Source organism: Talpa occidentalis, unplaced genomic scaffold (genome assembly GCF_014898055.3).
Source record: "Talpa occidentalis isolate TD23 unplaced genomic scaffold, MPIMG_talOcc4v2.1 talOcc4.15, whole genome shotgun sequence".
Classification (NCBI taxonomy): Eukaryota; Metazoa; Chordata; class Mammalia; order Eulipotyphla; family Talpidae; genus Talpa; species Talpa occidentalis.
The window spans coordinates 32,388,678-32,404,205 of NW_023601543.1; the positions used below are offsets into that span (position 1 = coordinate 32,388,678).

Genomic DNA, 15,528 nt, shown 5'->3' on the forward strand with positions numbered 1-15,528 from the left:
TAGAACTGAGGGCTGTGGGATCAATTAATTCAGTCTGTTACTCTAGGAGAGGAATTCTTCTGAGACTGCTAAAGATTTCGCCAAATGACAATTAGAATAAAGCTTCCCTCTGTCTACTTTTCTATACTATACTATATGAGACACACTTGTCTCTGAGCTCTAACTAAAACCTTGAAATTATTTTTCTGATCCACTTCTCTCTGCCCTGGGTCACTTACACTACTTCCGTATCTTGGCTATTACTTAATGCTGCAGTGAACACAGGAGTACATGCATCCCTCTGAATTAGTGTTTTTGTATTCTTTGGATAGGCACCTGGAAGTGGAATTGCAGGACTGGTAGATGATCCCCATCGTACCCCGTATCTGTTACCTCTGCTCATAATATCAACTCTTCTAGTCCCTTGTGCTTTTATACCCAGAAAATTTTCCTTCCTCTGAATCCTGTGCATTGGGTGAAAACTCCACTGTAATCGCTACCTCTTTGCAGAATGTTTGCAACTGACACTTTGTTCTCATTTGAGGACTTTTCCTTTTCTTGCAGCTTTTATGAAAAAATTGATAGTTTATTCAAGGCCACATACCACCGTCCTAAAGATGACTCACATTTTCTTGAAAACTCAGTTGTTACTTCCAAATCATTATTCTTATGCCCTTAACATAAAACTAACTGTCATGACTTTGATTACAATCATCTATCCTGGATATTTTACCAACTACCTGCCAACCCTCTGGCCATTACCTTTATTTTCATGTCCTGTCTATCCCATCTTTGTCATCTTCAATGCCTTCACTATCCATTGACACAATTCAAGTAACTCCTTAATGTCACACATTTTTCTTTTTTTAAAGATTTATTTTATTTATTTATGCATACAAGAGCTGGGGTGTAGGCCAAAGGTGTGGGGTGTGAGAGGATTCACCAGAGACAGAGTGGGGAGCAGATCAGGCAGACTGACTGAAATACAGTGCTAAGGGGAGCAGCAGGGGAGGCAGGGGAGGTCTGCTGTGCCATGTGGCTTAGCTTCCCAGCTGGGAATCGAACTAGTGCTGCAGTGGCTGCCAAGAGCATCATAGTGCTGAGACTTAACCCCTTGCGTCACCAGAGAGGCCCGACAAATTTTTGATTTATTGAATCCCAATTGCTTTTACTTGTCCTCCATATCAGAAATATCCTCTTATGCTCACATCCTGGACACAGTCATCATTCATTACTTTCATATTTATGACAGCTTAACTTTTTTCCTACTTCCAAATCACCTCTTCCAACCTTTTCACCTCTCCTCATTATCTCCATTAAAATTAGTATATGATCTCATAGATTTGACCCTAAATTCTCTGTATTTGACCCTCCATATTCTGTATTAAGAATATCCCATCTTCACTTCCCTCTTTGTCTTGCTAATTCATAATTTTAACCAATTTCTTGCCAATCCTGTATCCTTCACCATGCTTTCCTCCTGCTTGACAGTATTCAAAATCAAATTTATTTAGCTGCCTCTATTTTCCCTATTTTACTTGAGAGTGCTAATCATAACAAGGAAAACAGCATGTTTCTAAATACATGTGCCACTACAGATTTCAGTTCTACAGCTTCAGTGTGATCCAAAAATGATTCTCTGTGTACTTCACTGGCTCTCTCTCCCTTAACTAGTAGTTATTTCAGACATCCACTACTGTCCTTGAGTCCTCTGCTTTTATTAAATGACCTCATCTTCTACTTGAAAGACGAAACAGACTAGAACATGGGTTCCCTAAAGTTCCTCACCCCACTTTCAAACCATGTCTATATCTGCAGTCATCTTATAATCTTTCCACGAAGTTAGTGAAATGAGAGACCTCTTTCAAAACAAAAGCCCCCCATGTATTTTGGAAACCCCCTTCCCTTCTAAGACTTCAGGACCTTACTCCTTAAGTTGTACTTCTCCTCCTTGGATCTTTGATATTTCAGTATTCACTGATTTTTTTTTTCATTACAATCAATAAACAAGATGGAGACGCTTTGATCATTGTTTTTGCAGTGAAATAGCTTTTAAAAGAATTGTCTTTTTTACTTCATTTGCACTTTTCACTTCCCATTTCTTCTTTAATCTATTGTATACTATAGCCCCCACCACCCCTCCTGTAAAATGGCTCTTACCAAGAGCCACTGCTAACTCCAATAGGTTTGTCTCAGTATTTATATTATTTAAACTCTGCATCAATTGAAGAATCCTACTCTTGATTCTGTGACATCACTGTTTCATGATTCTCTTCCAATGTGGCTAGTGTTCCTAATGTCCTTTGCTGACGTTTCTTTCTCTAACTGTCCCTCATATAATTAGCCTTTCCTGTGCTGGCCTTTATTTCTGGTTCATTCTCAGTTTACTTTATACATACGTGTTACATGAGCTCATCCAGACCCTAACCTTTAATAACCATCTATAGGTTGATGATTCGTTAATCTGAATCTCCTGATCTTGACACTAAGATGTAGAATCACACACTCAGTTGTTTCTAAGACACTGCAAGTATATCAAATTATGTCTACAAAATGAAAGTCTTTCCCTTCTCCCTTTCTCCTCCTCCCTAATCTGTTTCTCTTTTTTATCTTTCTATTTTACATCTTAAACAACAGTACTAGCCACATTGTCCAAGTTAAATATTTGAGTCTTCTTTTTATTATTTCTTATCATTCCCTTCATATACAGGACTGCCAAGTCCTACCTCCTACACTTGGATTTGTCCCCTCCTCCTATTCCCATTGTCAGTACTTACTCTAGCTGTTGTTACATCAGCAAGACTGGATTACTGCTAATTTTTTTTAACTGATCTCTCCTCTCTCCTACTTAAATTGCCCTCAGTAGTGTTGCCAAAGTGATAGCTCTCAAAATCAAACCTGATTCGATCACTCCCTGGCTTTAAACTCTTCAGTATCTCCCACTGACCAAAAACTAAGATTCAGACCCCTTGGCACACCACCAAGCACTCTCATGATTTGACTCCTTTATGCTTTAGCTTCTTCTCTATATGCTCCCTCAATTTCAACCAAATCTAGTCATTCACTGACTGTTGAATGCACATTTTCCCTTGTGTCCCTGATGTCACACATGCTCATCTCTTTTGAATTCTGAAATATGTCTAGAATACAGTCAAGCCAATCCACTCATTTATATCTTTAAGCGTCCAGTTTAAAAGTCATTTTTGGGGTGCAGCTTCACTAAATCCCTATATTAAGTTAATTACCTGCTTGGGATTTCTTCTTTCATCCTGGAATATCCTCCTAACAGTTTACCTGTATTGTAAGCCTGATTATCTGTCTGCCTTCTCCACCAGATTATATACTCTTTGAAAACAAAGACTATGCCTTCTTTTTCTTTGTTTCATATTAGTTAATTTGCAGGTTCCATTTTCAATCCTCAATAGGTTTTATGTGTTTCTCATATGCTGCTTCACTTGTTAGTTCATCTAATTTCTAAAGGATTGCTCAGCGTCATCTTGATCAGCCAGTCATATTCACAGCAAGATTTGTTGATAGAGAATAGAGTTCACTAGCAGCTTTCACATTTTCTAAAGCACCAGACTCCTCTTATTTGTTCAATTTTAGCCAACTTCAGGCTGAGTATATTTCCCAAGGTTCCTGTGCAAAATTGGTGATTCCCACTCTTCCAATGCCATTTTCTGATGTTTTCTATTCATGTAGTAGAAAGCTTTCTTGTGGATACAGAATAAACATTTAGGATAGGGCCAGGCTCTCAATTTTCTGTTAGCTTCATTCTATTATTTTCCCTAATGCAGGCATCAATCAACATAATTTGTGCCAAGTTAGAAAAGGAAGAGGAGAATAGGGAAATTTCATTAAGTTAAAGGTGATGTTACATTTTGGGTATTGGATCCCTAGACCTATAAATGAGAAATGTTCCACTTACGACTAGAAAAGGGATCATAAAGGTGAAGGAACAAAAAGGCAAGCTCAGAGAGAGATCCAATATGCAGAAATATTTACAATCTTACAAAACTATTTAGTAAAGAATATTTAGTAAAAAAAAAAATCAACTTCTTGCTGATTGCATGATAATTGACCAGAATTATGTGTTTTCCCTGAACACTTAATTTCCTCATTTGTGAAACAGAAATAGAAGTACACACCACGTGAAAGTATAGTGAAGAGTATAAGAAAGAATGCATGTTACTTAAGGAGTATTGTGCCTTGCACTTAATAAAGTCTTGATGTGTGTTAGCTGACTATGTCATTACTTGTATTCCTTCCAGGCAACCAGTAGCAGGATAAAGATTAGTTGTTGAAGACTGAGGAAATTTAATGCAATATGTCTGGTCTAGTCCCTTGCCTCTGGGGCTGTTATATGAATAGAGCTGTATAGAACCTTTATTAGGAAATGTTGGTCAGGGGAGTTCCTTGGATAACTGAAGCACAACTGGTCAGCTCTGGTTGTAAGTGGTTGATAATGTGGCAGCCACCAGTTCAGTGTGTACCCAAGCCACTGTTAGAGAGTCCCTAAATCCCTGCACACTGTGTTCTCTTTGCTCTGGTGGCCAGCCTTATCCACTGACCCTATCACCACCATGTGATAAGGTAAATGCAAAATTATATTACTTGCATTCTTATTAATAATGTGGGGGGGGAGGTTATTGCTGAATGTGGCTGTTGGTCATGGTTTATTTTTCCACACTTTTTCACAATTTATATTCAAAATAGATTGCAATCAATAGTTTTAGTCATAGGTTAGTGCTATCTGGTGAAGAAACCCAAAAATTGCAGCTTGGACATCAGGTAGCAGATAGCAGAGAGTTGAAGTGGCACAACTGAGGAATACCACCAGGGGGAATTTTCTGGGATTTTATACGGTACAGGATAAGCCGACAAAGCACTCAGACACTAAAGCACATTACAAAAAAAATCCTTTAGCTCCTCTCTCAGTTAAGAGAAAAGCTGTGTGTGTGTGCACATGTGAGCAAGAGATTAGGAGTTTTCAGGAACTAGAGACATACTAAGAATATAGCATTTTACACTATATTATTTAGCAAGATATATATGAACATTATAAATATAAGGGACTTTTTTTCTTTCCGTATGAAATGCCTTTTGCAAATGTTGACAAAGTAGTGTGTAGTTAAAATAAAATATTATCTGTGGACCAGATCTAGGCCTAGGGACCACTTGCTTGTGACCTTTACTCTAGGACTTTACTATGATATATTATAAATATACCATGATACAGGATAAGAGGCAATAGAATGAAACTTCTTTATACAGATATATTTCTCCATTGCTTGCTGGTTTTTATCCACATATATTAATTCTGTCTTCAGGAAAAAAAGCTGATGCAAATATTTAAAATATAAGATAAATGGAGTTGTAAATTCAATCAGAAAAACGATGTGTAAACATATTTCCTTTATTTTCAAAATTATTAAGTATATCTTTGGCTAAAAAGTGAGTTTTAAGCACCTTTTTAAAAAGATTTATTTATGCATACAAGAGCTGGGGTACAGGCCAGAGGTGTGGGGGGTGGTGAGAGGATTCACCAGAGACAGAGTGGGGAACAGAACGGGCAGATTGACCAAAGTATACTGCTGAGGGGAGCAGCGGGTGAGTCAGGAGAGGTCTGCTGCACCATGTGGGTAGCTCCCTGGCCAGCCCGGGGATCGAACTCGTGCCGCAGAGGCTGTGGATTGCTTCATAGTGCAGTGCTTAACCCTTGCACCCCAGGGAGGCCCCTTAAGCACCTTTTACAAAAGGATTGCATTTTCTGCTTTATGACTTTTTAAAAATACCTGATTCTCTATATTAAATATTTCCCATTTGAAATGCTTAGTGTAGTTTCTTTTTTGTTGACAATGCCAAGTGATGCATAGGATTTTCATTGACTAGTCCTCACATAAGTGGGCTATGACTCTCATTTTGAGAAAAAAAATGCCTTTGTTTTTACTGGAAGAAATAAATTACACCACCCTTTATTTTTAATTATTTTTATTAGCATTGCACACACCCTTTTAATGCTTATCTTCACTTACTGACTATTCCAGTGGGATAATTCTTGTGTATGATCTTGCAGTAATTTCTTTGATGTGTTAAGGTTACACTAACTTGCAGAAGGACAGAAGTTTAGAGAAATCACCCAACGACTGGGATAATCTTGAGTAAATTGCTGAACTTCGAAAACAACATAAAGATTTATTTCTTAAGAGCCCAGCACCCCAGGTGTCTGAATTTACCATTCAGCTTTAGCCAGTCATTGCCAGTAAGAATTGCACAGCCAAATACTGTCAAATCTCAAGTGTCTTTAAGGGACTTTTTTTCTTTCCGTATGAAATGCCTTTTGCAAATGTTGACAAAGTAGTAAATAAACAATTGTGTAGTTAAAATAAAATATTATCTGTGGACCAGATCTAGGCCTAGGGACCACTTGCTTGTGACCTTTGCTCTAGGACTTTACTGTGCTGGAGCTGGAGGAGTCAAAAATAAAACAAACTGTCCTTTGTCTCAAAATGACCCAAAGCTATTGAGAAAAGAGATAAACACAATACAAATATGCACGAGACAGAACTTTAGCCCAGAGGAGGGTGGAAGTAAATCCAAGCAGGGACAGAAGTGGATTCCTGCCAGAAATGACAACACAGTATATTAACTGGGATTAAAAGGATCTGTAAGGATTCATTAGGTAGGTGCCTGATGTAAGGAAAGGGGCATTTAGAGAGAGGGAGCAACATATACAATAGCAATGCCTCATGAAATAATGTCGTCTTCACAGGAATCTGTAAGAATAATACGACTGAATCATAAATTAAAAGCAGAGTGGAGCGGTGGGGGCAGTGGAAGTGGATGAGACCAAGGAGTGAGCCTAGAGACTAATAATAGCGTATAGCTGTATCCTTTGATTTCATCCAACCAGCAATGGGGAGCGAGTGATAAGTAGCAGCAACATGGAAAGATGAGAAAGGAGAGCATGCCCAAGAGAAATTTGCACAGATGCACCGAGAAACACCTATCAACTGGAGAACGGAAGGGGTGTTGTACAGCACTGACAAGGAATAAACTGTAGCTACACTGGTGAATCTTAGAAATAAGATGTTTAGTGAAAGAAACAACTCCCAAAAGGCTACCTAGAAAAAAAATAGGGATTCTTGTGAAATTTATAAAGAATCAAAACTAAAATTCAGTTAGGCACACTTATGATGATATATGTAAAATGAGCAAGGGAGTACATTTTTTAAATTTATTTTATTTTATTTTATTTTATAGAGGCATGTTTTAATTATTTTTTTATTTGTTTGTTTGTTTATACATGCACTGGGTACAGTCAGAAGCGCGGGAGGGTGAGAGAATTCACCAGAGCCAGAACAGGGAGCAGAGTCAGGTAGAAGGACCGAAGTACACTGCTGAGGGGAGCAGCGGGCGGCAGGAGAGGTCTGCGCGCCATGGGGGACCCTCCTCTGGTGGCCGGGGAGCAGCCGGGGATGGAACCAGCGCTGCAGAGGCCGCGGGCAGGTTCGCAACCCAGTGTTCAACCGCTGCGCCACCGGGGAGGCCCGGGAGTAACACATTTAAATCAAGCACTGGTATTTCTTTGGGAAGAAAGTTGGGGGAAAGGTGGTAAGATTTAAATTGTTAGTAATAGTCTAGTTCATTGGTTGAGGACTGGACTCATGGGGTTTTATTGTGATTCAGAAGGGTAAATCACTAGATAAGCACTCATTTATGGGCCCACGATGAAACTGATCACCCAGGATTATGCTGATCTATTCTCTGTACTGAGGACTTAAGAACCACAGATGATGTATTTGAAAGATGTTGAGTTTGAGCACCCCCACGCCCCACGGTAGCGCAGGTGGTTGAGCACTGCACTGTGAAGCTGTCTGTAGCCTCCGCAGCGCGGTTTCGATCCCCGCCAGCCGGCAAGGGTCCCACATGGCGCAGCAGACCTCTCCTGTCTCGCCCGCGCTGCCCCCCTCACCAGTGCTTTCAGTCCGTCTGCCTGTTCTGCTCCCTGCTCTGTCTCTGGTGAATCCTCTCACCCTTTCGCGCATCTGGCCTGTTCCCTGGTTCTTGTATGTATGAATAAATAAATCTTTAAAAAAAATGTTGAGTTTGAGAGATGTACTTGCTGTTTAGTTTGGAAGAGGAATCTATTCGTTTTCAAACTTCTCTCTCCCTTAAATTGGTTCTAGATCTGCTCCTCCAAGGGAAGAGGCCTCACCGAGGCCCACGTGCTTTTACCTCCCGCGCTTTTTGCCCTTTGCCCTTGGCCATCATCTCCACCCAGCCACTGGGAGGCGTCTGGCGCCCAGCAGGGGGGCGAGGGGCGGGGCGGCCCGCGGATCCGAAGCCTTCCGATTGGTGGAGAGCAGGAGCCCGAGCGAGGCTGAGGCCGAGCGCGGAGGAGAGGGGTGGAGGGGCGGAGGGGCGGAGGGCGGAGCCGGCGGGGCGGGGCCAGAGGCGCTTAACGGGAGCGAGGCGCAAGTGCAATTGTCCGCGCCTCGCTGCGATGGCGGCGGCGCCGAGCACAGTCACCCCGCTGGCGGCGGAGTCTTCCCCTCAGGAAGCTACCGTCTCTGCCGCCTCCTCCTCCTCCTACACCGCCTGCGCGGCGGCGGCGGCGGCGGCGGCAGTGATTGTGCCTGCCTCCCCCGCCACCTCCAGCCCTGCCTGCCCGCCTGCCGGTGGCTGTGGCGACGGCGGCGGCGGCTGTAGCGACTCCACTATGGCGGCGGCGGGGAGGGGGGGCAGTAGTTTTAAAGTAGACACCCGCCCTTGCCTCAGAGAAGGTGAGTTCCCGTCCCGGGGTGTGGGGGCGGCCCTGTCTCCTTCGCTGCCTCTCTTCAGCCCGGCCGAGATCGGGCTGGGCGCGGTTCGCCACCGCCCCACCCCCACCTGCTGTGGCGCAGTAAAGGCCATGCTCACCCCGCCCCGCCCCGCCGTATTAGCCCCGAGTGTGCCAGACGGACCGAGGCAGAGAGGGCCTTCCCTACTCCCCTCCCCCGAATAGGATGGGGGGGGGTGCAGGAAAAGGAGCCGCAGGTCCCCACCAGGCAGGAGTTTGAAGGGAAAAGGAATACATAATTTCTCTCCCAGCCAGGGCGCCTTAGAATGCTAAGGATCCGAAGTGTGATTTGGTAAAAGAGGAGGTAGAGTAGGAGAGGTTCAGGGAAAGGGGATTGATGAGAAAGGGAGCAGAGATCAAAGCCAAAAGGGCCAAAGAAAGGAGGAGGCAGCCCCCCCCCCTTTGGTAAAATTCAGCGTCCTGCAGCATAGAAATTTGCAGCGGATATTTAAGGAGAGATGAGTTTAGGAATTTGCGAAGGTGAGAGCATATATATATACATATATATGAACGTTAGGGTCTGTTGGATTTTAGGATCTGTTGCATTTAGGATCCTAGGGTCTTGTGGAGGCTCTGTACTGAGGAACCAAGAGAAGCAGAGTGTGGCAGAAGCACAGATTTCAGGAATCACTTCGGAGAGTTTTTCTTTGGCTATGCGAGGATATGACCTTGTAAAACAAGGTATAGGGACCCATCTTTAGGGTGGTTTTTGGTTTTTAGTAAGTGTTATACCTACCAACACATGACTCCTGACAAATATATTTCTTTACTATTTCAGAATAAGTGGTATTTAGTTCACACGAAGTACTATGTACTTGTCAACAACCTACTAATAGACTGTAAAATTTGCCATTGAAATGTGTTTGAAAGCAGTTTTGGAAATGCTTCTTAAATGGTTGAGATGGATTCCACTATAGAAGATCTCAGTAAAGCATTTTGCCATCATAAATTTTGAAGTTGTTTTCCAGTTTTTGCTGTGTTACCTTATGTTGCTAATTTGCTTCCAGAGTGAAAGATCGTGGACGCCAAAATAGAGTAGAATAATTTAACTTCCTTTTTCTTAGGAATCCCATTAAAATTACCCCATACAAATAATTTTTTCTACAGCTATTCTGTGTGCTTTTCCATAGCTTTTCACACCTTTCACTTTGGAGGAATGGCAAAGCAGTAAAATAAAATAAAATAAATTTATATATATATATCCCTTACAATATGTGCATAGGTACATTGCATAAATGCCACTTACTAAATATGGAAATTAGAAATACACTGTAAAACAGTGATTTATTCACTAGCTCTTAAGGCAACCAGTGAAAGACTGTTTAGCATCTTCTGTCAGCCTGGATTTGTACAGTTGTTCTGGGATGAAATGAAATCTGTTTTTTTGTTTTTCTACCAAAATTTCTGCCTATAACTAGTAAGGAGAGAACAGTTTCATAGGTGCTCAATGTTCCAGTTCAGTTTTGCTCTTGTAGCTTTTTCATAGTAAAGGTTAGGGCCAGTATCTTGGGAAAAATAGCTTTTGGCCTGATTCTGTGACTGATTTGGTCACAGTATCTTTGAATATATGTAAATAGCAATGGTTTTAAGAGCTATAAATTTATAAAGTAGCAGCAGTAACCTATCTTTCCTATTGCTAGGTGGTAAAATGAAAAATAGCCCTAGCATAAGAGTCTGGTGTAGTTAACCTAGGTTCTGTTCCTAGTTTAACCACTAGATTTTGTGAGCCTCGCCATATCCTAAACTTTCTGGATTTGGATTTGTCAAGAGTTATTGCACTGACCAAACTTTGAGGTTGATTTCACATCTGAAAGCATGAATCATGACTTTGTAGTTCTGCATTAATAATTCTTTCAAAGACATTGCCATAGCTATGCACTAGAACAGTACTCCATAAGTCACAAGAAACCTTGACTGATAGTTATCATCTGACATTCAGTGAGTAATGAAATATTTATTGTTAACCTGAGAGAATTTCCTAGAATATGAAAAAATTAAATATGATTTTAGGTATACATCCTTCATTACTATTCGGTCCAAACCAAACCACTCAGTTTTTCAGTTAACAAAGGGTAACTATTGATAGCATCCAAAACACTATTAGTTCTCAAAATATTTTTGTTTAGCTATTTATACAGGCCACAAATGGTTGCCAATTAGGATAGTGGATAAAGGAAAAGAGAGAAAAATGTTGCTTGGTGGTATACCAATATCTTTTGCTTCTTGTTTGTTTTTTAAGCCCTAGTTAGGAGGTTGCTCTAAAAGTTAGCAAAAAAATTTGTCAATATTTCAGTTATTACAAGTCCACTCTGGATAGGACCTTTAAAAGTGGTTTGATAAAGCATTTGCTGATCCATTTTCAATGATAGCCTAACAGTTCTGAGGATCTCATCTGTTTGGGGGTTGGTAATGAGCAAACATCAGTGGACATCAGGCATTGACCAGCAGGGAAGATTAGAAGCTTCCTAAGGTTACAACTGGGGGATTGAGCAATAAACAAACCAAAGAAATGCCAAGTGAACAGACATATGAAAAGACATATATTCACCCAGGAACCATTGTTAAGATGAGTCGTGAGAATTTGTAGGACCCTTCATATTTCATTCAATTAAGTTTTTCAAAAATGTTGTATGACTCAAAAATAAAATTTTCACCTGTATTAATGTACCAGTGCAATTATAGTAAAAATCAAAACAAACAAACCCTCTTGTTGATTTACCTCTTCCTTTTATGAAAAAGAAATTAGTAAATGGTTCTATTTTAAATTGACATTCTGGCTTTTTACTTAATTCATAGGAAAGTTTGCACAGCAGATACCTATGGAAGCTTTCCTTTTTCTCTATGTCATTGGTTAAGTTTCAGGTCATAAGATCTAGTTAATAGCCTTTCCTTCATTTATTCAGGAGTTATTTATTGAACATCTATAAATGTGTGTGCCGACACTATGCTCAGTGTTGAGATTATACAAAGTAGATACAACGGCTTTGTTAAAGAGCTCAATTGTAGTGCTTGATAGTAAAATTAAAAAAATGAACAAAATAATTAGAGAAATGCAGCTTTAAGTATAACTGTTCAAACTACTACACTATCAGGACTATTCCAATGTTTATTATAAATCTGTACTCTGCCTGTAATGTCTTATATACTGTAAACACACTAAAGCACATTAAATTATAAATCTAATATTGGTATCTAGAAAGAATAATTAGCAAACTGTTAGGATTTTTAGTTCTCCGCATTTGCCAGGATGGGGATGTCTGAAGAGAAGCGAGATTAATGACCGTTTGTTGGTTTCAGACCCTTTATCAATATGTGAAAATGTTCTAAGCATGCCCCATACATCACAATGTTAGTATAGGGACTTACTCTTTTCCACTTGAAACCAATCTTGCAGATTCATTCACATTTACTAACCTTTTGGAATTAATGGCTTTGCTTTCTGAAGTAGCGTAGCTGTCATGGGATCAAGTAAATTAGTAGATAACAGACTTTAATTCAGCTTCTGATCACAAGTATGACTTCTGAACTTGCCACAGAATACTTATGATGATGAAGATCAAGGATTTAAGTTTATTTTTTTAATTTTATTTTTATATTCCCCATACAATTGCAACCCCCTTATTTTGACCCCAATCCCTCCTTTCCCCCGCCCCAAGGACTTAAGTTTAAATAAAGACAAAGGACTATTAAACATATAATTAGTACTCCCAATTATTTTGTAAAATCCATTGAATTTGGTAATTGTTAATATGCTCTGAGAAAGCCTTCAGTTATTTATGTGATTGCTGTAATCTATGTGAAAATAACTAAAACTTGCCAAACTCATATGTCAGATACTAATTCTATAAACTGAGCGAATAAGGATATTACATAGCATTATAGCTATGTGTTCAGAATATTGACAGGTACAGATCTGTATTTCTAGCACAATTAATATCTTTGAAAATTCTTTAAATGGAGTGTGACCTTTAGGGAAATGCTTTAGGGGAAACACTTTGACAAGGTTAACAAGGTCAGTTCCCAGTCTCGTTGAGCTCTGGTCATTCTTTCCTGAAATTATGTGTATCAAAAGATAGCACAGGTCAAATCAGCTATCTTTTTTAAAATCCCTTTTAATTAAGAATGTTTAAGGGAGGTTATCTCTACAGGTCTAATATAGTACATACACTCCTTGCAGAATTAAAATTTTTATTTCTCAAATTTCTTAATGCCTGAGTTTAAATCTATGGCTAAGAATGAGATGTTTACAATATTTCACCCAACCCCCTCTGAGATTTGTTCCATTCTTATCACTTTATTAATATAGGATAAGCAAATGGTTCTTTATAATGCTAGATTTTTTTTTTGCATCAAGATCAGTGGTACTATGAGCTACATAGTTAAATCATTAAAGCATATAATAGCTAGTTCTTGCCATACATATGATGAATTGTCCTGAGGAGGTATTTTAGTATTTTGTACAAATCTAATTATCGTGTTACAAATGCAAGTAAGATTTATTTTATAACTGCTAAAGTATGCTTACTTTAGCATAACAATGAAGCTACTTGGAGTAGGTCCAATCCCACAAATATCTCCAAAGTGTGAGTTTCTGGCACTTTTTGATATCATCAAGGCCTGATAGTCTGATGCAAGCTGAAGTACATATTTTATATCAACATTGTGGGTTTTAGTAATGCCCACGTCCATAGAATGTAAATTGTTAGTACTCATTTGTATTCCACTGATTGAAGAACATCCGTCTACTTAAACTATTGGAATTTTTTGATGATTGAAAGCAACTGCAAATCTAGAACCATATATTTTACATTGTAATTTTCCCATCCTTTATTTCCTTTAACTTCTGTGGGACTTAGTTTTCTCATTTTGAAGTGACGACATTAGACTAAATCAGTTATAAACTAAAGGCAGTTTTGCCCCACAAAAGACAGATGGCTATGTCTAGAGATACTTTTATTTATCACAACTGGGAAATACTACTAACTTGTAGTTAGTAGAAACAGGGAAAGCTGCTAATACCCTGCAGTGCATAAGGTGGCCCTTCACAACAATGAATTATCTGACTGAAAGTGACATGAGTGAGCTAGATGATCTCTAAAATCACTTTTATTGAAATTAAATGATTATATATAATATTAAGTAAGATCAAACTTTCTGTATTAGTTAACAAGCATACTCTAACGTGCCTATGTGTGTTAAACATGTTAATTTTTTTTATTTAGCATTCACCACATCCTAGAAGAAACATTGCATTTCTGTACATTTTGATGAAAAGAAACTGGCTCAGAGAGGCTAGTTTGTTCAAAGTTATATAGTTGTGGATAGGGATGGAATTTGAGTCTATTTGACCAACTCAAGTCATACTTTTTTTCTGCTACCCAGTACTGTAGGTCAGTTTCCTCTCCCATTTCAAAAAACTATGAGTATTTTATTTTCTCAAGTCATATAAATATTGGAAGGAAATGTAAACATTAAACACTTTCATTAATAGAAACTTGGTTGGTTAATGTAATCACTAACCAAAAACTAAAGCCACACATAAATACAGGAGCACACATATTTGTCACAGAATCATTCTTCATTTAAAAGAACCTGCATGGGTGTTATTCAGGAGAGGGTCATTAGGTCATGGTAGCAAAGGAAAGGTTTGTTACTTGCCCAGCAGTTTCCTGTAAGTAGCATGTTGACTTTGCAGGGCAACTGCCCTGTATGCCATGGTTGAGGGAGAAGATGCTTTTGCCCTTTTTCTTTTTTTTTTTTTATTGTGGTAAAATATATATAACAGAAGTTGTCATTTCATCCATTTTTAAGTGTGCAATTTAATGGCATTAAATACATTTACATTATTGCTCAATCTTTACCACTATCCAAACTCCAGAACTTTTTCATCATCCCAAACTGAAACTGTGCATATAGGTCATGGTTGGGTACATGATCAGATTTTTCTACTCTGAAGAAATTTTTGATATATCAAATTTCTGAAAAATAACAGATATTTAAAGATCATCCCTAAGTTATTAACAATTGACAATCTGAGGAAGTGTATTATGCCCATAGAACACAACATCACAAAGCAGTTTTACCCTCCACTACCTTGAGTGTAAATGGGACTGTGCATTAAACATTGGTTTTATTTTATCTATGCCTTATCAGTTTGAGACCTCACTCCATTATCAGACATGTTCTCTTCTCATATTGACAATGCTTCCTTATTCCTCATTATCTTTGTTCTTTATTAAGATTCAGAAATGGTATCAGCATCAGAAACTCCTTTATGTCTCAAAGACAGTATATTCAAGGTATACTGATAGCATTGCCATTGTTTCACTAAGCTCATGATTGTGTCATTGTGTCATTAAGCTCATGCTGTAATCCAGGTGTACCTCAAAAAAAAAAAATCAAATGAAATAGACCAAATAAATAAATAAATAAATAAATAAATAATAAAAATAATGATCTTCCTACCAAGTTGCACTAAGCTGGGCTTTTGTTTCTGAGTAGAAAATCTTGCTCCCCTATCCATATCTCTTTTGGAAATTTCTGATAGCATACAAAAATCAAATGTGTTAGGGAATAAAAAAAGTCGAGGAAGTGTTCAATTTTTAAAATGACGTTCCTAAGACTAACCAGGTGGTATTTACCTTCCCCTGTTCAAAGAAATCACACTTTGTAGCATTCAGTATTTTGTCATTTGATATTCGAAATGG

At 38.9% G+C, this 15,528-nt stretch overlaps 1 protein-coding gene across 1 annotated transcript in view; it reads left to right on the top strand.

Moving 5' to 3' along the window:
* The first annotated feature begins 8,485 nt into the window (after positions 1-8,485).
* The window catches only part of ZMAT1 (zinc finger matrin-type 1), a 31,240-nt gene continuing 24,197 nt past the window's right edge, over positions 8,486-15,528 (top strand). Inside the window, exon 1 of the mRNA XM_054695638.1 lies at positions 8,486-8,765. Within this exon, the coding sequence (XP_054551613.1) occupies positions 8,486-8,765 (280 nt within the window). The remainder of the gene's footprint in view (positions 8,766-15,528) is intronic.